Source organism: Nipponia nippon, unplaced genomic scaffold (genome assembly GCF_047370975.1).
Source record: "Nipponia nippon isolate SJK-2023a ecotype South Korea unplaced genomic scaffold, ASM4737097v1 scaffold_4, whole genome shotgun sequence".
NCBI lineage: Eukaryota > Metazoa > Chordata > Aves > Pelecaniformes > Threskiornithidae > Nipponia > Nipponia nippon.
In genome coordinates, this window is record NW_028262358.1 from 692979 (window position 1) to 715911 (window position 22933).

Sequence of the window (22933 nt, forward strand, 5' to 3'; positions counted from 1 at the left end):
GAGAGCAAGCAGGTAGGGGTCCGAGGGGAACGGCGCGAACGCTGACCGACCAGAGAGCAGCTCCTCGGCAGCAGATACAGCGCCCAACTTCTGCCCTCTCTCCTCAGCCGCTTACTTCTCACAGCACAACGTCTTTGAGGCGGCTACATACCTGCCAAACCTGACTGAAACAGTAGACTAAAAAATGATTAGAGCACACCAGAAGTACAAATCGGATCGTTTTCTCCTCCTTCTTTCTCAGGAGGACAATCTAAAATGAGATAAACAAATACTAACGCTACCACTGATTCTCCTGAACTGGGACGGTGCACAAAAGCTCTTAAAAAGAGCCTTTTTCTGCTGCAGTTTGCTGACTAACAGAGAACACGAGGCCACCCAAATCCTTGCAAACCACAGCTCACAGCTGAAATACATCAACTAGTTTCAATGTTCAGAATAAAAAGACGAGGGTTAAGGCTTCAGCTGTGAGGCGACGTTAGAGAGAGGTTCAACCTTGCCACAGACATGGGAAGGGCATCACAAAATACTACTACATGACCCCCTTTCAAGTTTAAAAAAAAAAAAAAGGAAAAAGCCAACAAGAAAAAACAAAAAAAACCCTACAAATTAACACTGTTGACAAAAACAGTTTCTATGAATAGATTTTCCAAAGAACCCTGTGGGAAACATGCTTATGTACTGTTTTGTACCCAAAAAACAACGCTGCATCACAAATATTCTTGGGGCGACACACGTTTCCAAAGCCAGGAGCAGCAAAACGCACCAGGAACTTTCTCCGACAGCTCCCGTACCTCTGGCAGGGCACGCGCTGCCACCCCCCAACAGCCGCAGCCAGGAGCCCGCACAGCTCCCCAAAACAGCAACGGCAGCGTGAAGAAAGCGGAGGAAACCGAAGGCAGGCAAGGGTGTTTTCAACAAAGGCTGCCTACGGGGAGCTGTTACCGCTCGGTTTCGCTCTTGTCTTGAGGACAGCTCTTACCCGGCCAGCCCCGACAGCGTTACAGAACGGCTGGAGGCGAAGGGCGGCGAGGCGCGCCCCGGCGGGCAGCCTCCCCTCAGGGGAGCGGCGGCTCCCTCCCGCGCTTCCCGCGCCCCCCCGGCGCCCCGCGCCGCGGCCGGGCGGGGGGCGCGGCGCAGCGGAGCGGCCCTGAGGGGAGGCGGGGGTGCCCCGCCCCGCCCCACCCCGCGCCCCTCACGGCGCGGCGGGAGCGGGGTCAGCGCCCCGCCGGCCGCCCCCCACTCACCCAGCAGCGCCCGCAGGTGCTTGAGGCGGGTGAGTACGTCGCGCTTGGGGTCCAGCGCCTTCTGGGTGGATTTCCTGACATCGGCGTGGCCCTTCCTGGAGAACATCCCGGCTCGGGGCGGGGGGCACCCGGCGGCTGAGGGCAAGGGGCTCCCCGCGGGGCGGCGGCGGGTGCGGGCCGCGGCGCGGCTGTTGTCCGCGGGAGGGGCTGAGGGCCCGGCGGCCGGGCAGGTGCGGGGGACGGGCGGCCACAGCCCCGCCCGCTACGGCCGCGCCGCCCCGGGCTGCGGGGAGGGAGGGCAGAGGAGGGGAGCGTCCCCGCCGGGCGACCGAGCTCGCCGCCCTGCGCCGCCGCACGGGAGGGCGTGCCAGCAGGGAACCGGCCGGCCCCGCCGCCGGCCGACCGGCCCCGGCCCCGGCCCCGCCCGCGCCGCCGCACTGCGCAGCCGCGCCGCCCCCGCGCGGGAAGACTACAGCCCCCGGCGAGCCTGCGGCGGGCGGCTCCGCGCGGGGCAGGCCGGGAGCTGGAGGCGCCGCGGATGGCGGGGCGCCGTCGCCTTTGACGTCACCCCGGCGTCGCCCTGACGTCACCCCTCAGGGCCTTCCCGCCCAGGCGGCCGGCTGTCAGCCCCGCTGGCAAAGCGCGGGCCCCGCCGGCGCCTCGGGCTCCGTGGCGCCTGCAGGCCCGCCGCCGTCCCCCCGGGGCTGCCGCTCTCCACAGCCCGCGGCCCGCCAGCGCCTCCAGTTCAGCCCCCGCCTCGTTGCTCCCCAGGCCGCCGCAGGTGGCGGTGCCAAGGCCAGGCCGGGTGGAAGGTGCGGCTCTGCGTGGGGCTGGGGACGGCGGCGGCCGGGGCAGGGCTCCCCGTGAGGCGCGGCGGAGCTGAGGGAGCTGTGCCAACGCCAGAGGCAGGGCGGTGCGCCGGCGGCTTCGAAGCGGACACGGCGTCGAGAATTGGCACCTAGGTACGCTCGGGGTTATTCATGGGAAGAACCTTCATGTTTTGAATAACTGCACTCTGAATGCGTAAATAATAAGTGCCGTCTGTACTCCCGTGACACGCGGCGAAGGTAAAAGCCTGAGCAGATTCATAGTTGGCGACAACGGCAGGGTTTGCCCCAGAATTAGAAGCCAGCAGCGTTTCAGTTAAAGGCCCTCAGATCCTCTAAGTAAAAATCCTGGCCAGAAAAGTAAATTTTAATAAGTTCCAAGGCAAGATGAGGTCCTAAAAAAGAAAACAATGTGTTTCAGAGAAATAAATTGCACATATACGTCTTCGTTTTTAGCAAAATTATTTACAAATTAATTTACACATCATATATTTATAAAAATTATTTTTCGGCCGTGAATCATGGCAGAAAAATAAAATGTCCCAAGGATTACTATTGTTAGGACCGGAAAATATATCACTGCCCTGTCTCGCTTCCTGTGACCCCTCTCGGGGATGGTTTCTTCTGCAAAGGGCTGGAATCACCAAAGAACACATCAACGAGCCCTAACACGTCCCGCTAGCAAAAGGACGGTCCCGGCTGCTCCGCGGTAGGGACGCCACCCCTGGGATGGCCACGTGGCAGGCGAGATCAGGGAACTGGTCTGGGTGAAAATTAGCCTGGCAAAATAAACAATAAGCAAGCGGCAGGAGTTTGTGGTGGAAGGGTGTTGTAGTCGGTGCTCGTGGGCGCTGCTGGTCGCATGACGTGGTTGTGACCACGGCACAGCTTTCCCCCCTCTGAAGCACAGCTGGATTGTGGAAGGTGGAGAGCAAAGACTGGCCGTGTCTCATAGTGCTACCCTGTAGAGTCACCAAACCTTGTGGCATCCCTGCTGCTCTTTAAGAATTCGCTTCCTGGGGTCATAGAAGGAGGAATAGTGCTGACACGCAGCATTTAAAAAAAAAAAAAAATTAATCCTTTTTCTTATACAAAAAACTTTGAACGGATGACCTTGGAATCAGACACAGAGAATTTATTGTCGCCTAGTAGTCTATTGTTTTGGAGTCCGTTTAAGGCTTACAGTAATTCATATTGCATATTCTTCCCATAACACTGTTACATAATGTCTCGTTCTAGAAAAGTGATAAATCTTCAACAGTTGTCTAAAATTTTTGGTCACATGTTGCAAATTGAGTATCTGCAGCTTCCTGAGGAGAGTGAATTGGGTCATTCCAGCTTTCCCCTTTCATTGCCACAAATCAATATATGCAGTTGGCTGAGGAAGCACGTGGCTAAACTCTTGGCTTGCTCTTTTCTTTTTTCTTTTTTTTCCCCTTCCCTTTTATTTTAATTGACTTGGAAAACCAACAGCTTTCAGTTTGTCTCTTCTGGCAATTTCTGATCGTTCCATGTTTTTGTCTTTTTCTGCTTTGTTAAAAAAAAATAAAATCATTGTTATTGCAGATAAAGCAATTGTGATTATATAGCTGCTCTAACGTCTAATACGTTTTGTGATAACTAGGAAAGCATTTTGGTGTTCAGCACCTAACTGCATAGCTTTAGGCACTCACTGTTTTAAAGTTTGCCAGAAATTCTTCTCGTGAAAAGCTCCACAGAATATAGATTTCATGAGTTCAATTGTGGTGCTCCAGGAGGGCGGTCCTTTCTCTCCCTGTTAGGTCCTGGAAAATGTGGTCACGTGAAGAGCTCAGTGAGTCAGCGTCTTTTAACATTAGCATAATTAGAGTGGGTTCGGTTTTTTGTTTTTACTTGTGTGCTTTAATCACAGAATTAAGGTTATTTAAACTCAGTTCTTGTGCATCAGTGAGCTGCAGAGATGGAAAAGTGCCTCTGATGCTGTGTGTAGATGGTAGGGAGTTAATTCACTGTTGGGCAGGACATTCGTATCTGGAGGTTGGAGGGTTGACGCTGGTGAGCAAACATGTTGTGATATCCAGCTGCAAGCAACCAGAGGAGGTTTGAAGACCACCTTCTTGTTTCCAGCAGCGTTGAAAAGCCTAGCGCAGGGCACGTGGAGCGAATTCAACCCTGCTGCCATTACAGTTAAAATGTTAATGTGCTTTCTGCTTAAATGAGGACTAAATCTGATCTTTGTATTGCTAGTGGCACTTCTGAAATAAGAAATAAGCAGGCTGGTAAAGGGAAAAACATTGACAGAATTCAGTGGATTCCTGTGAGAAGGGGTTTTGGCCACTTGGCTGCGACGAGGAAAATTTCAAAGCTCCCAGAAATTAAGATGCTTCCATATGGGGTGTGATGAGAGACTTAGCTTCTCAAAAGTTCTTTCTGCTAGTTTTCAGAGTGCATATTACTTGGAAATAGACGGTCTAATAAAAGCTTTTTAAAATGGAAGTTATCCTAAAGATTTCTGACAATTTTCCTGTTTATTTTTGATAGGTCTTTGCATTAGCTGAATCTTCACAGTACAAAACTGAATGATAAACCATGGATGTTCTAACTCGCATTTTCTTCTGCATGTCATGTAACATGAGGCAATATTTTGTTCTGCATGTAAATGCATCACCGTGTGTTGGCTAATCTTCATGGTGTAAAAATCCTTTATTTTTTATTACGAACAAGCAATCAGTATAGCAGCAAGGTGAAAACCCATTAACAGTTTCTCCTCTGAGTTTTAGGTAAGCAAATACACCCGAATGAATATATACCTTTAGGAACTCAGAATTATACGCAACTGACCTTTAACCTATTAGTTAAAACATCATAAAATATAACTTTTCAAGTGATTCATTTGTGAGTTGATGTAGCATAATGCAAACCAGAAATCCCAGTAAACTTGCAGCAATGATTTCAGCCTGTGTAGGGGAACCACTTGTAAAATCCTATGACTTGTGTTTTCTAACAATACAACAGTTGCAATTTCCCAGAAAGTCAGATGATGCGTTTCCGAAAGCTGATGCTTAAGGTACAATAATTTCCTGAAAGAGATTTGGTCATTCAGCTTTCAGGATCTGAAGTAAAATCTATATAAAGCAGTCATTTACGGGGACAAAGCAGTAATCACTTATCACAGAATTGAATTTTTAAAGGTCACAGCACAATGTGACGTCCTAAGTGAGCTGAACACACAAACGTAAGCACGGCAGCGGTGTGAATGGATTCGGTATTCATTTCGGTAAATGACTCCCTCGTGCAGGCATCTGCCTTTTTCGCTGTGTGTAGGTTTGGATAACGCGGTGGGCAGAGCCCCGCTCGTGCTGGCTCTGGTGGAGGAAGGCCCGCATCACATCCGTATAGGGGAGATTTCTGGGAAGTCGTAGCGCAGCCAAGACCCCAGAGGCAAAAGAGAAAATGATGACCTTGAAAATAATGTCGCTGCAGCGTCTGCCTTGAGGAGGAAAGCCTGCTACTAGTCGCAGCCCCTCTTGGCTGGGTGTGGTCTTGTTCCTGCAGACAGCTATTAGAGAAGTTACTATTTCAGGCACCCGTTGCATATAAGCGATACAGGTAAGGGGCAGCACATTTCCAGTCTAAAATAGAACAGCCTAAATTATTAATATGCGTTTACGCTACAGGCAGGCACGCTATCCCTGAATTGCACGGCTCATGCATTTTGTTCCTCCCCTTGGCTTGCCACGGACGGGTGACCCAAGGCCTGAGGGTACAAGCGCATGTCCCACATTGTCCTCGTTCCATTGCTACATTTCTTTCTGATGCGTTGTGTGAGAGCGTGGCAGTCCTGAGGAGCGGAGGCTAGCTGTGGGTCTCGGGGGTTTGCTTATCATCGTCTTGAAGATGTGCTTGCTTTCTAAATTTAACATCAGAAAGACGACACAAATCGCGTGTCGATGGTCAGACAGCAGTGACTTACCATAGTGTATAACAGAACGTATCGAACAGAATCACAGCCAAAGTAATAAAAAACCAGGATGTGCCTCATTTGCTTTATTCTTTTGACTCTGGTGGGCCAGGAGAAGCAGGAGTTGGAGAAGCAGGAGTTGGCCTGCGTTTCTGTGCTCTTAATGCATTAAGCTCCTCAGTCACAGTAGGGTGGAATCTCTGATGTGTGTTCTCACCTGCCGAAAGCAAGGGCGGGCGGTGGTAAGAAACTCTGCCTCTTGCTGCAGAGTTTGTGGAAAGGTGAAACCCGCCGCTGCAGCTGTAAATGCGGCCACCTGAATTTCACTGGACTTGATGAACAGGCAAGGTTACTTTTCCTGTTGAGTCTGAAATTTTAATGACAGAGATTGAATTACAGAACTTCTCTGCTTACTTGTGTCAATATAACACTTTATAATGAGCCCGGAAAAAAGGGTAGGGGAAAAGTAAATAAGAGAGACTTGCCTCCTAAGTAATCTACAGGTGAGATAATCATTTCCTTAGCATAGCATGCCGGTACTGATTATTTGTCCTTCAGACCAAATGCTTCAAATTGTATTTAGAAAGTTATTTTTTGTGTCCTGTTGCATATCCTTGGTCTTACACATCCATTAAGGCACACTAGCTTCTTATTCCTGCCTTTGAATCAACTCACTTGATGCTTCCCGACTTAGGTGCAGTGTGCGGTTGCTTGGCAGAGCTTTGGTACTGCGCCAGCGTGCTGCGTATGGAAATGAGACTCCGCTCTCTCCGTCTTGATATGACTAACTAGTGTAAAAGATTTTTCCAGCCGGCTCTGAGTTTGAGTTTTATTTTCCTAACAGTGTTCCTCTAGGGTATGTGGGCATGGATCCCTGCACCTACAAGGTACTGCTTTAGACTCAAAGCCATATGGTTAGTACTTAATTTCTAATACACACCTGACTTTTCCTAAGTCTGGATGCTGCAAACTGCTTTCTGTGGGTCAGCTTCTGCAAAGGTTCAGAGTTTTGCTGGGTTTATGAAAGCAAAGGTGTCTTGTCCATTTACACTCGCTGAGGATCTCCCCCAGTGACTCTCACCTGGCAGCCGAAGGGTTTCTTATTGTCCTTTGCCTGTTGCAGATGAATTAATGAATGACACGGATGCCAAGTGTTGGAGTGGCTGGCAATGCGAAGGGCGCCGGGAGAGGTGCAACTGCTGCCGCAGCTTTTCTGGCAGGTGGAGAAGAGCAGTTCAAAGGTGCACGGCGTGTGCAGAGGATGTCTTCTGAAGAAGCATGCCGACTTCTCAGATACACACACTACAGCCCGCAGTCTTCCCAGAAAATAGTTAATTATTTAGCATGAGTTACTTATTTAATACTTCCTTCATAGGAGTTGAATATTTACTTTAGGAAAAGCAGACGGGACTCTGTGGTACACAAAAGTGCTTCCTCCTCAGAGGGATTTAGTTCTAATTTAAGCTGAAAGTGGTCTGCGCTGCAACACGCAGGTCTAGGTTAGCGTATGGACTGGGACTAGCAGCAGCGTTTTGTCCAGTTCCTTTGGGCACAGGCTGTAACAGTACCTGAAGGTCTTCAGTCACGGGATCAGCACGAGTTGTCTGCTATATCTGGTCGTTTGCAAAAGCTGTAAATACAGCAGAGGAATCAAACACCAGATGCAGATGTCTGAGCGTAAAGTTGTGAAATTCTTCCGTCCAGCCATAGCTACAGCATCGGGTGTGAGCCTCTGCAGGCGGCAGGCGAGACACAAGGCTTGGAGACTGGCACAGCAGGGCGGAGGTCAGTGGCCCTTCAGAGGGGTGGCAGGATCTGGCCCTGGCCCTGTTGTGAGCACAGCTTCCAGTAGGCTGCAGGATGGCAAAGAGTGGGTGACAGCGCTGAAATAAACTGTGCTGAAATAAACCACACGTAAAGCTGGGAGCAGGAGTCTCCCTAAGCGGAGTAGTCATTGGGAACTGGGTTTCCAGAAGTTCCTAACCCTGGAAATCTGGCAGTAAAAGGGAATGGAGCTTCTGGGTGCTGGGCTGCTTAGGAAAAATCCGATGGAAAATTTCTAACCATTGCGGCATGTGAGACATTAAAATGCCATTCATATAGTAAAAATGATAGACAGGAAAAAAACGCCGTCAAAAAAAGACGTCAGATTTCCTTCTGCCAGAATTTCAAACTGTGTATAGAGGGAAAGAGAAGAATTTATGTCTATGGACGGAAGAAAATCCAAAATAGAAGGAACATGGATTGCATGTCCCTTGATGCCTTCCAAAAGGAAATGGCACAGAGAATGAGGAAATTTCATGGAGTAAAAATATCTACCCACTAAGGAGAGATCAGACTACGCTTGCAAAAGGTTGAAGTGCATGAAGCGGTTTATGGCAAGTTGTGAAAGCCCATAACCTACTGCCCTGGCCGAGATCTTTCCATGAGGAGGTGTTACAGCTCGACTTGAGACCGGAGTAAGAAAACAGAGATGGCTTACACCGTAAAAGCAGGAAAATCAGTACTCTGCTTCCCTGCTCCGCGTGCTGCGGTACAGAGATAAAGTGCTGCTTGTCTCAACTGCACTAAATCTGAGATAAGTGTTGTTTACTTCATCCCTCTCCAAGAGGAAAGGTCACTCGTGGTCTCGGTAGAGCTCCAGCAATTTCCTCCTGGCAGTGTTCACCTCTGCCCGCCTGGCATCGGCGGAGGTCCCGGGAGCCCCTTCGGCTGCCTAGTTGTGTCCTGGCTTTTGGGGACACGTCTTAACCCTCTCCCTGCCAGCCTTCACCCCTCTGTCTTTCCTGGAGCTGACTCTGAACAGACAGGCAGAGTATGTCAGCGGTACGATCTTAAATAGCAGTGAGATGCTGATGGTCAGACTTACAGAAATACTTCTGGTCCTAAGAAATAATGCACAGAGGGTAAGAAGTAAAGGTCATTTTTTAGTACAAGTTACAGATGAAGTGTTCTCCCACAGACTCCAAAAAAGCCTTCTTTTTCCTCTTGTCCTCTGCTCAGCTTTCTTGTTTTGGTTTTTATATTGCCATATATCGAACCTAAGCTCTCTTTTTTTGACTCAACAGTATTTCCATATTTTCATTTTTCTCTCAGCTTGTGTTTGCCCTTTATCACTCTAAGGAACAAAAGGAAGGAAACAGTTGACTGGGATCACCCTTAAGCTGAGCTTTGTTGACATCAAGAATGCCCATGCAGATTGTCTTAACCCTCAGTGCAATTTATACTGACAAACCAGACTTTATCTAATGGCTATGTAATAGGTTAAATTCTCCTTGTGAAGGTAAGATCTCAAGTTCTCCTGTACATAAGGAAGAGAACAAAAAAACCTTCAAAATAAACCAGAAACACACAAAGCAACCGCTGGCCACGGATGTTACACAGATTCTTCCTTCTTTTCTTCTTTTGCGAATAAATGACTGCAGAAAGCACTGCAGTAATTATAGCCTTCGGAAATGGCTCAGGTTTTCCTCCATGGACAAGCATGACAAAAAATAATAAAAAATAATTTTTGCCAACACAGCTGGTGTTCAGATGAAATTACGTGGTTAGCTTTGAAACGATATTAAAAGAGAAATTTTAATTAACCTGTACCACTGAGTCAGAAGATAATATCTGATGCATATAACAGGCATACAGACAAAATATGATAAAATAATTATTTGCAATTAGATATATGCATTACAGACAATGTTGTAATTAAAATGTACTTAATGTCACAGGAGGTCCTTTATTATCAAAATAATTTGTAGAAGGACTGTGGAAACAATGTGATGATTATCCGTCCCTCTGAAAAAAAGTCTCAAAATTTGTCAAGAGCCCGAAGCATTTCTGGTTTTGGAGCAGATACCGGTACAGTCACACAGCTGGACTCTTTTCCAGTGCCAAATCCGTTGATCACCGGAGTTTGCGTAGGTCACCCGTTTCTTGATGTGCTTCTCTTCCACGGTCCCCTGACAGGTGGCAGCCAGCCGGTGACACCCCGGTGCCGCTGCGCGGCTGGGAGCAGGGCGCACCTCCAAACGTCAGCAGATTTCTGTGCTTCTGTTCAGCAAATTCCCTGTGACCTACAGGGAGGGAGAGATGCCACGGGGCGCTGCGCCATTTTTCCGCCGGAAAAACAAATCTGTCTTTCTTTCATTATTTGCTTGTTAGCAGGGCTGGTGTGAGATGAGCTGCAATAAAACTGAGTGATTAAATTTACTGGGGCTGATTTTTGTCTCTACTGTGGCCCTTCCAAGGCACTCAGGCCATGAAAAAGGCCAAAACCAAAGAAAAATTACATTTATACCTGCTTGAAGGACTCCTTTTCACTTTTACGTCTCTTGAAGAATTAGCAGAGTGAGGGTCAGATAAGCACAGCCTAGTAAATCTGGGGGGATTGCTCAGGAGCGAGGCACAGCTCAGCCTCCCAGAGCTGTGTTTGTACAGTCAGGGAGGCCGATACAGCCGTAGGAACACAAATGTAGGCGTTTGCGATAGACCCGGCGAAAGACGTGGTGAATTCTCAGGGAACGGCGGCCAGGCACGAGCGCTGCTCCTCTGCCCGAGGACGTGGGTGCTGCTGCTACGCCCTTAAGTAACCGCTCAGCCCAGGTATTTCCCCGTCTGAGAACAAGAGTGTCAGTGTGCCTCCAACTAGCAAGGGATGATGGCTTCTTGGGCTAGACTAATTGCCAGTTTTCAGTAAGGGAAAACCTCGCTTTACCCGGGTGATACCAAAACATTAATTCCGAGGTGATGTAAAGATTTCACTCTGCCGCCTTGCACACCGCTGCATTCAGATATTCATTTTAATGAGTCAAGCCAATGCTTGGAGGCTTTTTGGGACCCCGTACCCCCAGGCTGCAAGGAAGCCCCTCTCCACCAGTTCAGCCTCCGCTCTCCCCCAGCAGCCGGCATGGCCCTGGGCACTGGCTGCTCCAGCTGGAAAGCTGACCCCCTGCAAAAGCAGTTTCATCTTTGGGGAGAGCTGGGTGCCCCCGGTGATGCCAAGCATCTCGCCCATTGCTTGAGGAATAGCCTGTCCCTCAGCTTTTGCTGGCAGCCAGTCCTTGCGGCTCACATAAACAACCCCGAGGTGCCAAGGTTGGTTCCCGGCGCCAGATGCTCACTCTGGGGCCTGACCTTATTGGTGCTAATGAAGGTTTTGGCAAACCTCTCCGTCTGATTAACATTTCCCTGTTCAGAGCCACCGTGCTGTAATTGTGGGGGCTGCTTTGCTGTTTCTCAGGCAGATCTTTTCTCATCGCCGCTTTCTGGATTTGTGCCCCCGCGCTTGTAAAATTCCTCGTGAAGTCAATGGAGATTTTGCCTGAGTGAAAGAAGAATCCAGCCTCATTACAGGGTGCGTCTTACCCTAGTGACACGTCTTTCTGGGAAGCACAGAGAGTAGCAATCAACTGTGATGAAGTTAATGTTTCTTTATGGAAATACTTATTTTTTCAAATCATAAATAAGAAGTAAAATTGCTGCAAAATGTATTAAACTGAAGGAATGACTCGAGGGGAAAACAAGCCCCCTAGTATATCATCAGCTGCTTCTTTATCTCCCCTAGGCTTCTCCACTTCCCCGTTTTCAAAAGAACAAAGAGAATGTGCCAAAGCCGCTTTGGGATTTCAATGAAAAATAATGAGAATTCATTGCTAATTAGGGCTCCAATTAAAAAAAATGATCTTTGCAGGGACACTGTTAATGAACTTGTAAATTGCAGCTGCAGACTTGCATCCCTATAAACATTCCCCTTGTTTGATTCCGTTTGTGCATGCAGGAGTGGTGAGCAAAGGCTGCGGGCGCATGTGCAGGGGTGGCAGTCGTCACTCAGCCGCCGCGCAGGAGTCCAGCGATCCCTGCCGGTGCTAGCCGCACCGTCGCCTTTCCGGTCACTCTGGGGACACGAGTGGCATATCGGTGCTTGTGGCGTGTATTGCAGAAGTGGGTGCAAAAGGCGGCGGTGTCGATGGCTACTCTCTCCGTATGCACTGGGGTCCCTGCCCGCAGCTTGGCTCGGGGGCGAGGTTGCTGCGGCCGTCACACTCGGCACAGATAACCCTTCTTCCTTCGGAGCAGGAACGTTACCCCGTGTTTGCGGACAGCCTCGCGCTCCTCTCCGCGGCAATGTCCCACCCTGCCCCGTGCTGGTTTGCTCGCTCGGGGCGATCATTCTCTGGCAAACAGGGACAGTAAGCCAAGTCAAAATAAAGAGGAGAAAAGCGAGCGCTGGGGAGCAGGGAGGATGAAAAGGGGGATGTCGGACATGCAGCAAGGCGCCGTTACGAGTCGGGGCTGGCCAGGGTCTGTCCTTGCCCACCACGCTGCACGCTGGAGGTTTGCCCTTCCCACCAGTGCTGGACCAGGACGCTGGAGAAGTGCGGTGCAGCTTGCATGGCCGTCTCTCCTTGCGGGCTGGCGATGGCCTCTCAGTGCCCAGAGCTACTGCCGGCACTTCAGAAGTGGGAAATGGCAACGGTTAATATGGGGAATTGCTGAATGCTAAGCTGAAGGTTTAAATTAGGATGGCATTCGTCTCACAAAATATTTGGCTTTGTAAAAAAGAAGAATGGTAATTCATTATGCATTTTTGATCAGTCAATCTAATTAGAAACCTCTATTTATTCATGTAGTACACTGTTCAGAGTGGTAGACAATCACAGGTACTTCAGGGTAAGCGTTGATGTGTGACTGTGTCGTTGCTCGTGACAGCAAACAGCCAAGTTCAGTAAATCTGCACCTTTATACACTCTAAGGGGCCTTTTAATTAGGATAAATGGCTACCACAACCTTCCTCCGTAGTACTTGGTGGTTTCCGACGGTGGTGGGCTGCGTGTGATGTTCTCCAGCTCCCAGGTCAGGGAAGGGGGAGCCTGCATAGAAGCGACTGAGAATGTAGATATGCTGGCGGAAAAATCACATGGTTTTTGTCCATCTGCTGGTTCAGGCACAAAGCAAACGGAGCCGAACCCAGCCACGCTGTAACTCCAGAGGCTACGACAGCGGCTGCCCGCATCTGGCTGTGTGCACGCACGGGCGTTGCGCACTGGGGAGCGGGTACCCAGGCGGCCTGATGCAGCTGCAGCAAAGCCCTCCCTCTTTCTTGGCTTGCCAGCATTTGCCAGGAGGCACATCACTGTGGTGTTTTGTGCCAACACCCTGTTTTCCCCTTCCCATCGCAGGAGGGCTTTTTCTCCCGGGAGAACAGTATGAAACCATTGGAGGGCAATTAGCAGGGGGTCTGAAAGACTGCTGAAACCTGATCCGAGGTTGGAGATGGGAAAACATGGATAAAATTCACGTTAATTGTACACATTTTCCTGTGAACTAACAATGAAACAGAAACTCGCCCAGTGGTTGATGTTTGCAGGCACCTCTGGAGATCACCTAGTCCAGCCCCTGCTCAAGCAGGGTCACCCTGAGCGGGTTGCTCAGGACTGTGGCTGCTTGGCTTTTGAGTCTGTCCAAGGATGGAGACTGCACAGCCTCTCCAGACAACATAGGCCAGTGTTTGACCACCGAAAAAGAGGTTTTGTATGCTTGACTGGAATTTCCTGTATTTCAGTTTGTGTATTTTCCTCTTTCCCAGGGTTTGAAGAAAAAGTTGTGGTGATGGAAGGTGGAAAGAAGGGTAACAGGGATATCCCAGGCTCTTGGGTGAGGGCCTCTCCCTAAATCAAACGTAGCTAAGGGAACAAATCGCGCGTGAGACGCGGCGGGTGATTATTCTGCGCCCTTTGCTGTCAGCGAGGTCTTTTGCTCCGGAAGAGCTGGGCCCACCCTGGGGGGCTGCACTTGAAGAGAGGTGCAGAGCGCAAAGGGGGGGCTGGCTGGGAGGCAGAGGTGTCTGGGAGCGGGCTGGGAAACGCAGCCTCTGCAAGAAGTGGGGTTTAGGTTGGCTGACGCAGGACGCAAAGCCATTTGCTCCTGCATTGGTCTGTCCTGCCTGGGGGTCCACGGGCGCAGATGTGCGTGGACCTGTGCCACACCACTGCAGTTATTCGGGGGGAATGGTTGTCTCCAGCTCTCAACACGCTCAGGGTTTGGATGTGCTGGGGGCTGAAGGTCTAAGGACTCTGTGGTGCCAAACTCCTACACGTCCCGCTCCCCCCTGGAGCCCCAGCCTCCGACCCTGGGGTTGCTGCATAGCACCAGGAACGCACAGAGGGTCTTTAGGGACGCGCTGAACCCAGCCAGGAGCCCTGTGCGAAGCGAAGAGAGAGCCCTGACGGGAAGCACCTCTTTGGGGTGGGTTCCTGTGCTCCCGGCCTTTCCCGAAGTACGGTGCCGCAGCCCAGCTGCAACCAGCCGGTGCGTTCGGTCACATTGCCTGCCTGCGCTGACGTTTTTTGGGGGGGTTTCTCATTTCTGTCTAGGACCCCATGCCTGGGGCACTAATTCACACCCCACCTCGCCAACGCACCATGTACAGAGCAATAGGGATGAAGTGCAACATAAATAGCAGGAGCACAGGAGGGAAGTGAAGCATTTCATCCTTGTTCCAGAGCTCGGTATTAATTTTTTCTGTTTCATCCAGATGCATAGATTTTATTTCTGGTAGCGTGTCAGAGCTGATAACATACATAATGGAGCCATTCAGGGGCATCTCTGAACATGCACTTTTCCCACATGTAAAAATGTACCTGAAATTTTGAAAGATTGAATGCTCATTTGCCAATTTAAAAAGAAAATGGAGAGAACAAGAGAAAGAGGCTTGTAGAGTTGTAAGTCTTCATAGAAAACCGAGGGAAAAGCACATGTACATTTAGAATGATGTTGACATTTCTGAAATAAGAGATAGGGTGTTTTATCTAAATTATACCAAAGCCCCTCAAGATAATGTGCTGTGTAATAGCTACAGTTTTAGACACTATTTCATTTTCAATTTTCTAGACAAAAAGCATGATTCTTATCCACAATTTCAGTTCAGTGTTTGACAAATTATTAGCATACACTTCCCACCTATACCTAATACAGGGAAAGCTGTATTTTAGGGGAAGAGACTACATTTCTGCCTTCCCCTCCACCAGCTTTGTCAGCATTTTGTGTTGCATGGAGATGAAGCAGAGGCTCGCAAAGCCCAGAGCAAAGGGAGGTGTGGGAGCACTGCAGGTGCTAATAAGCCTGCCTTGCCCTGAGGAGCATCACCTGGGCCCCCACCCACGCAGCCCCCACCCATTGGTTTGGGAGCACCATTTAAGCTCGGGGCCAGCTCCCCTTTCACCTTGCTTGAGCTGTTCTGGGGGGTGTCTCTGTGCTCAGCACTGCTGCTGGCTCTCCTGGCTTCTTCGCTCCTCCTGGATGGATCCTGGACCTGAGCTGCAGGTAGCTCCTCTCTCAGTCCTGGGGCTGTACCTGCTGCTTGCTCTGCTGGACCTGGCCCCCACCTTGGCTGGGCTGGGGCTGGGCTCTGGCCCTGCTTTGGGAGGGGTGGGTGCTGTGGGTGCCCTCTCCTCCTCACTGTGTGTGTATCTGCAAACAGCACCTTGCTCAGTGGTGCCACTAACTCCAGTGGGGTGGGGGTACCCCGCTTGCACCTTGGGCTTAGTGTGAGGTGTGTATTCCTCCTCCTGTGTGTGGGCTGGTGGGGCTGGGAGGAAGGATAACCCCCAGACCTGCTGAACGCTGTAGTAACCCCCCTGTAATTCACTCATAGAGTGTGCACAGGCAGGTTTTGGTGCTTTAAAGGGTCCTAAAGCACCACAGACCAGCAGAGAAGTCTAGGCTGACTGGAGAAGGCCCTCAAGAGTTCCCCAGAAGCCTCCTGGAGGAGTTGTTTTGATGTGTAAAAGCAGGTCTTGAACCTGTGCATTTGTACCCTGCTGTGCAAGTTGTTCCCATCTGCAGTGCTGGCTGTGAGTGCTTGTGTGTGGCTTGTGCTGATGGGTCTGGGCTCATGTTGCAGAGGTGTTTTCCTTCTCTTCTGGCAGCTGAAAAGGTCTAAATCCTTTTGACACCCACGTGGCACCAATGATGATGCCCCTGGCATGGCCTTGTCTTTATCTGGAAGCAAAGCATGACGGGCTCTGGAGACCACGATACAGGTGAGCCTCACCTGTATCTACAGTGTGCTGAGGCTTGGCGAGAGGTCTCTGCAATGCTGTACCAGCTCAGGGTTCCCAGCTCCGGTGGGGTGTAAGATGTGAAATAATTATCTGTGCAGCGGGAGCTCACTCCTTTCTTGTGGGTGTCCAAGTGAATCGGCGTGTTCTGGCGCAGGATGCCCGTGGAGGGGTGATGAGATAGCCTGACCCCTGGAGTCCCTTGGCCTGATGCTCTTGTTTCCAGCGCTACTTGACCAATATTCTAGAAAAGTTTAACAGTGTGGGAAAGTTATTTCCTAATTTCATATGCTGGGGCACATCTGCAGGTATGCTTCACGCTAGTGATGCTGCGTAAGGAAACCTGGAGCCCTGAGTCAGAAATCCTCTTTAATTCTCATTCAAAGAGCAAGCTACCTTGACAGAGCTGGTAAGGTTCAGCAAATAAGTTAGGTGATAGGTGCTGTGTGCTTATCTGAAAGATGTTATTTCCACTCTCATCTGGTGAAATAACTGAGGTGTCCCGGGTGTGATGGGATGGTGAGCCTGCTCCCTCTACAGGGAGCTTTAACTTCGTTTATCTTCAGTGTAGAGGTGGAAAAATTCCTTTCTCCTGAGAAGCTCCTTCCAAGATGCCAATGAACAAAACCTGGAAAGAGGTTATTTTTTGCATATATATGTACAAATCAGTAGTCCTCAACAAACTGGGAGTGTAGTCACTGGGATGGAGGTAGTGCCCCAGCCCCCTCAACAGCTGGTGAGCTGCTGCGTGGGAGGAGGTGATTTCAGCATACCTTGTAATTAGCAGGGAAAGGAGGGTTTTCATGACAACCATAAGGCAACAAAATAGAAATTAAACTCTGCTAGGAAATGAAATTCAAGGAACAGAAATAGTTTCCTTGGCAAGCCAAGAATAATGCTGGCAATGCTCAAACTGGTTGCTAAGTGAGGGGGCAGAGCAAGAAAAGGGTAACAGTAGCTGTGATTGTTATTGCTACCTTAACAACTATATGCATTAAAGGTAATAAAATGATACTTTTAAAACTATGTGGCTTCCCAGTGTCACAAGGATTTCTTTGTTTGTAAACAGAGTAAGGGAACCAAGGGTCAGTAGAGCTTTGGTATGCATCTTAGAGGTAATCTGTCCATGGTCAAAATAAATCTGTTTATTTCTGTTGGTCACTAGGAAGGTTATTCCCCCTCTGTAAATACGCAAGGAGATTTTTCTTTGCAAGGTTTAAATGGGTGCATGGGCTTTGGTAATAGCAGCATGTGATCAGAAGGGGGAACTATTATAAAGAGCAGCTAATTGCTGGGCTCGCAGGCAGTGCAAGTAAAATCACTTTCATTAATCTGTGCCTTTAGGTTGAGTGCACGTGGGCCCTGATCCAGCTTCCCCTGAGACGGAGGCAGAGCTTCCCTCTGACCACAGCGGGCGTGGGATCAAGCCTGTGCAAAGTGCCCGCTGGAGGAGACTGAGAAAGAAATGGGAATTGCTATGTTTTGGTCCTAGTTGTAAATGATTTACGGTATGGCCTTTGGCTTAACGATATTTGTCTGTCTTCATCAAGTGTTAAGATCCATGGCTGGAAAAGTGTTGTATGAGTGTTAAATAGTTATGGAAAATGCTTTTGCCACAAATAATGCAAACTTGCCCCAAATCGGTTGTTTGTGCATCTCCTTGGACTGGTGTAAAAGTTGTGTCATGTCATCGTAAGAAGCCAGAGCATAACAGAAATGCTTCTGCAGTTAAAGTTACTGACTAAATTAAGTGAGCTGCTATTTTGGGGCAGGTGTCCCTTTCAGTAAGTGTGACAGGGCAGAGATCCCTAATGCTTCCCTTGTAGCTGCATTGCATGGTATAGCCGTCCTTATGAAAGGATGTTAAAGGTGTAGTGCCTTCTGAGCCAGGCTGGCTCACTGGCTTGGATGCAAACTTGGAGTAAAAATACAACTTGTTTACTTGTGAAAGCTTATCTATCCCGACGTGTATTGTGATCTCCTGCAGATGCAGTTCTGTCGTGACATGCAGTTCCTGTGTTACCCCTGCAGACTTCGCTACAGCCCCTCTCTTCCTGCTTGCTCATGGTCCCCTCGTTCCCCCGCTAATTGGAGTTTGCTGTTTTATACACACTCACGTGATTTTAGAGAAGCCTTCACAAAAGGGATAGATTGTTCTTAAACGTATCTCTCTGCTCAATGAGAGGATCTTTGCTTAAAGATGTTACAATGAACCAAGAATATTTCAACCAAATAGATGCCTTGCACTGTAGGATGAACTGTAGTTCATCTCGCTGATTGCGGCGATTTCTTGATCTGGGAATCAGATGCCCCAAGATCTTTAGGGATGAGCTGAGGGTGTTGCATCCATCATCAGCAATGGAGCTGAATGAAATCTGTCCACGAGTTCACTTTCTGTAGCCTGATGTTTGCCAGAGACTGGACAGCTTGAAATGTGCCTGTAACAAACGTGTGCTTGCGCCTGCTCTGCTGCAGGGGAAGCAGTCGGGGGCTGTGCACTGGGCTCTGTCTTGGGGCTCACTCGGGGCACTTGGCAGGAGCTGCAGTATTCAGGCTGCTCCTGAACAGAGCCATTTTCTTATCGAGGGCCTTCATTGTACCGTCAAAAAAGTAAAAAATGCATGGGGAAAGTCTCTGGGGAAAAAAAAAATAAATCTGAATTTTGAGTGTGGTCAGGTACTACCCTTACACATGATACACACTGTCCTGAGGTCCCACTTCAGCATGGGCTTAGAAGTTGTTTTTAATAGTTTGACATGTAACAAAGTACTTTGGCCTTCACTTAGGACAGTTAACCAACAGTTGGATGTGAGTATGTTAATATTTAGGTTTGTCTCTTAAAAAAAAGAAACTTGGGCAAAGCCAGACTGTTTTGCTTGTGTAGCATTGACAGGCGCATGTTGCTGAAGGGGTAGGATGTGGCTCTGACTTCTATGTGTGAAGCTAAAATGTCAAAACAAGCATTCTGCTAAATACCAGCATTGGAGGCAATGTGGGGATTTTGTTAGGTTTAAGCAGGAGCTAGGTGAAATAAAACATGAATGTAGAATAGATTTGATCTTAATATAGTGAGCTGAGCACAGCTGTGTGAGCCGGTGACCAGAGCACTGCTGGGACGTGGCTCGGGGAGCCTGACCCAGGTCTGGTGGCGGTGGGGGACGTTGGCTGTAGCGTGGGGCTGCCGCGTCCCCGACCTGGGCGGCTGCAGCAGTCCTCACCTTGCCTTGTGGAGGGCCAAGACATCTGTGGGAGAAGGTCCTCTGGAGAATGCTGCTCTGGAGTTTGTACTGTTTTCAGTATAAACAGTGTGTTTGCTTCTGTCCTTAGGAAAAGGAGAAGCATAACTGGATGGAAAAATTATTAACCCATGTAGAGAACTTGCAAAATTAGATCTGTCCATGGTCATTAGGCCAGCACTTGTGCAGCCAGAGAAGCTACAAAAATTCTTTGTAGTGTAAAAGATGATAGATCTTAACTACCCGCTTTAGTTGGTACCACTGTAGTACACTATAATTTGAATTACTATTTGGTTTTCTGTCCTATGGTTGTTGGCAGCTCCCATACAGAATCCTTGTTTTAATGTTTATTTGAATGTTTAATTACTCTATAATAGCACAATAATTACCATGTAGCTACAGAGGAATTACATGGTTGTCTGTACACTGCAAACCAGTGTCAACCTCATCTGCAAACAAATAATTATGCAGCTAACATACCTGTTTAACTTAAACAGTAATTAACAGAGAAACAGGAGAAATAAAAGCAGCAACTGCATTTTTTATAAATAATCTCGTGTGCAAAATTCTTTTGTTCCCCGATTTCTTTTACTACCACAATGTTAGACGATACGAACTGGAACCAGGAAAAACATTGCTGTAGAATTAAAGGCTGATAAAGCTGCCTCTGAACTGTGTAACTATATGCGGTCTTATTTTGTAGCCTGTTATTTCTCTAGCTGCAGGCTGCGATGAAGCAAATGAAAGTATTTCCAAATAACTTCACGTTTGCTCTGGCTGCATCTGGGAATTTTGGGGCTGCTTCTAGAAACAGGGAGGAAAACCACCAGGTGGCAATGTGCACAAGGAAATAAAAATGCTCTCAGCTCCGCCTGAAAGCCACAGTGCTCCTCAGAGATCAAATTATTCAGCCTTGAGATCCAACTGTATTGACACTTGTCCTGTGACAGGAGTTATATCAGATCTCGAGCATCTTTTCTATTTTGGAAAGGTTTTACAAGTGTAAGAATGTAAATTTGTTTTTCCAAGACAAAAAAAAACTGTAAGGGTGAATATCCCTCTGCTTACTGCTTTCTTCCATGCTGGTGGATATCTTCAGTAAATATGTATGTTTGCTTTAGGTTCAAATGTTCCTCGTTGAATACTTGGAAAACGTTTTCTTGTGTTGCTGGTTTCCTACTTGGAGATCTGTTCCAACACAGCCTGTTTATGTACCCCTAGCATCGCTGGTGCTCTGTCTGGGTATGGGGCATGGAAACAGCACTGCAGCTCTCGACCCAGCAAGCCCTCCCCACCGCCTTCCCTTGCTTTTGGTGGGGAATGTTTCCAGGCTGGAACCCGTGGCAGAGGAAGGACATGTCTTGGGTGCAGCAGGACCTACGGATACCCTGTGTACTTAAGCAATAGTGTTCTGATGATTGAGACAAACTGGGTTTATCCAGTGTAAACCACTTTGCTGATCTGGATTATCCTCAGGGATGCTGGGAAACAATCTTGAACGATGCTTGCTTCTGAAGAGTGCTGAGTTTGTTGCCTGTTGGATTGCACAGGGCTGGGGCTGGTTTGGGGAAGCATGACTTCCCATTACGTATCCGCCAGTGGGGAAGAGTCAGGCTTTTGTCTCTTGGTGCATGATTGCTGGTGTGAAATAGCAAACCTTACCCAGCTTTGGCTTGCTGGAACATAGATGTGAACTGCAGGAAACTGAGACAGAAGGTCAGTGATCACCTCCCTAATAGGAGAGATGTCTTGAGGGAAACACAATCCGCAAAACCACTGTTGTTAATCCTTGCAAAGCAGACCTATTTCATACTCATCCCTTTCTCCGAGGGAAGGAGCATACTTGGTTCCCTGCTTTCTTTATGAAGTGAACTCATTTATTTGCTCTTCAAAAAGACTCTTTACAGCCCCTTCAGGACCAGCAGTGTGTGGCTTCGGGATGGGAGGCTGCTCTGGTGCTGCGTGCTGTGCCAGGACAGCTCTTTGGCAGCGGGGACGTCTGCAGGCCAAAACCTGTAAATCCCGATCCGATGGAGACATTAGCAAAATCAAGAATTTAACTGTTACCCACATTCTCCTTGAAGCACAACCTAAAGCATTAAGACATGTTGATGTGTTGCGGTGCAAGGGGAATGTTAATCTTCTGGCAGAACAAATGCTGTGAATTATTGCGCGTTTGCTAATCTGGGGGCTGCTTCTTCCCCCCCGAATATCTTCCAACCCCTTCCCCGGGAGGAGCCCTGACGCTGCTGGGGATGTGGCTGGTCGGTCCACTGCCTGCGGACACCAGGTGGCCCCACGGCTGGGCCATGGCAGCTGGCCGCTCAGCCCAGTTGGGGGAAGCTCGGCTGGGAGTTTTTCTGGGCATGGTTCCAGGCAATAATATCTTTTCCCACCAGTTGTGAGGGATCTGAACTTTAGTTTGCATGAGAAGCTTAAAAAAGCAACTGTTTAAAAAACAGAATCCCTTTTCTATCTGTATGGTGCTTGGGGGAGAGCTGGTTTGCAGAGCAAGGCTTCTGAACAGTCAGCTGGCTGCGTGCAGAGAGACCCTGCACGAGTGCATAGGTTCCCTGAACCTGGTGGGGCTTGGTGTGGGTCTGAGGCTTTCCTAAATGGGTTTAATGACAGGGTCACTGCCTACATCATTAATAGCATGAGACAAGCAGAGCCGTAAGGACATTGTAATACATCTTGGCCATGTGGAGAGCAAGGACCGAGCACCTCAGAGCAGCACTGAAGCATGATTTTTACAAAGCCTTGCTGACATATCTTTGGCCACCTTTGGTGGGTGCTTCCACTCCTCTGACTGTTATGCAGGCATCATGTTGGGAACTTGCAGCTAAAATGCCACCACCCTATTCCAAAAAGCTCTCTCCAAATCCACTGGGAAACGCTCACAAAGCAGTTGTGGGTTCTGGAGTCCTAAACCCCAGCACCCCCCTTGCTGCAGCGACCTCCTGCTGTCTGGGCAGCCCGACAGCCGAACAGGCCACTGAAACCCATCCTGCAGAGCCCCGGGCTAGCCCCTGCTCTTATCTTTCCCAGCTTTTCTGGTCATGTTTTTCAAAATGCTTATATTCTTTTGCTGTTTGAGCTTTTTTATGTGTAGTTGCAAAGCTTTGAAAATGCAGGGTGTTGTCCCCCAGAAAGCATTTAAGTTTTTTTCTGTGGGGAGAAGTCAGCCCTTTAAATCTGGCTCTCTAAAGATAATATTAGTAAAAAGCTATGCTCTTCCCAGCACAGCCCCTTGGTAGGGGCAGCTCAACAGGAGGCGAAGTTGCACACTGCCCAATACATCCACGAGCTTTAGCCACTTGATTTGAAACAATTGTTTTTTCTGTGGATTTATAAGGGCTCGGTTCAGTGCAGAAACAAACAGCAAAGATGATGTTCACTTACATTCATCTGTGTCCTGCAGGAGAGGAAAGCAAGCTTCACCAGCCCAGATGATTTTCAAATGAATTGCAGAGCTGGGTGGGGAAGTCAGAGGCTCTTTTCTGGAGAATAGAGCCCTTAGTGTCTGCGCCGCAACACTATTCCCCTTCTGTCCGTCTGTCTTTAGCTCTTTGTTATGTCAACATCTGTAGCTGTGAGTAAATAGCGTAAGGGGAGAATACATATTGTACTCCTG

At 48.8% G+C, this 22933-nt stretch overlaps 2 protein-coding genes across 10 annotated transcripts in view; one reads left to right on the forward strand and one right to left on the reverse strand.

Moving 5' to 3' along the window:
* The window catches only part of RALGAPA2 (Ral GTPase activating protein catalytic subunit alpha 2), a 139304-nt gene extending 137665 nt beyond the window's left edge, over positions 1 to 1639 (reverse strand). For all 5 annotated transcript variants that reach the window (XM_087774665.1, XM_087774664.1, XM_087774668.1 and 2 more), the window contains exon 1: positions 1245 to 1639. In XM_087774665.1, coding sequence (XP_087630791.1) covers positions 1245 to 1350 — 106 coding nt within the window. In that variant the 5' untranslated portion in view covers positions 1351 to 1639. The remainder of the gene's footprint in view (positions 1 to 1244) is intronic.
* A 165-nt stretch (positions 1640 to 1804) lies between these two features.
* The window catches only part of LOC148053051 (uncharacterized), a 100259-nt gene continuing 79130 nt past the window's right edge, over positions 1805 to 22933 (forward strand). For 2 of the 5 annotated variants that reach the window (XR_015708204.1, XM_087774684.1), the window contains exon 1: positions 1807 to 2206. The gene's annotated coding sequence lies outside the window, so the exon portion shown is untranslated. Of the gene's footprint in view, positions 2207 to 22933 lie in introns of all 5 variants that reach the window. The other 3 variants (XR_015708205.1, XM_087774683.1, XM_087774682.1) reach the window with 3 other exon arrangements.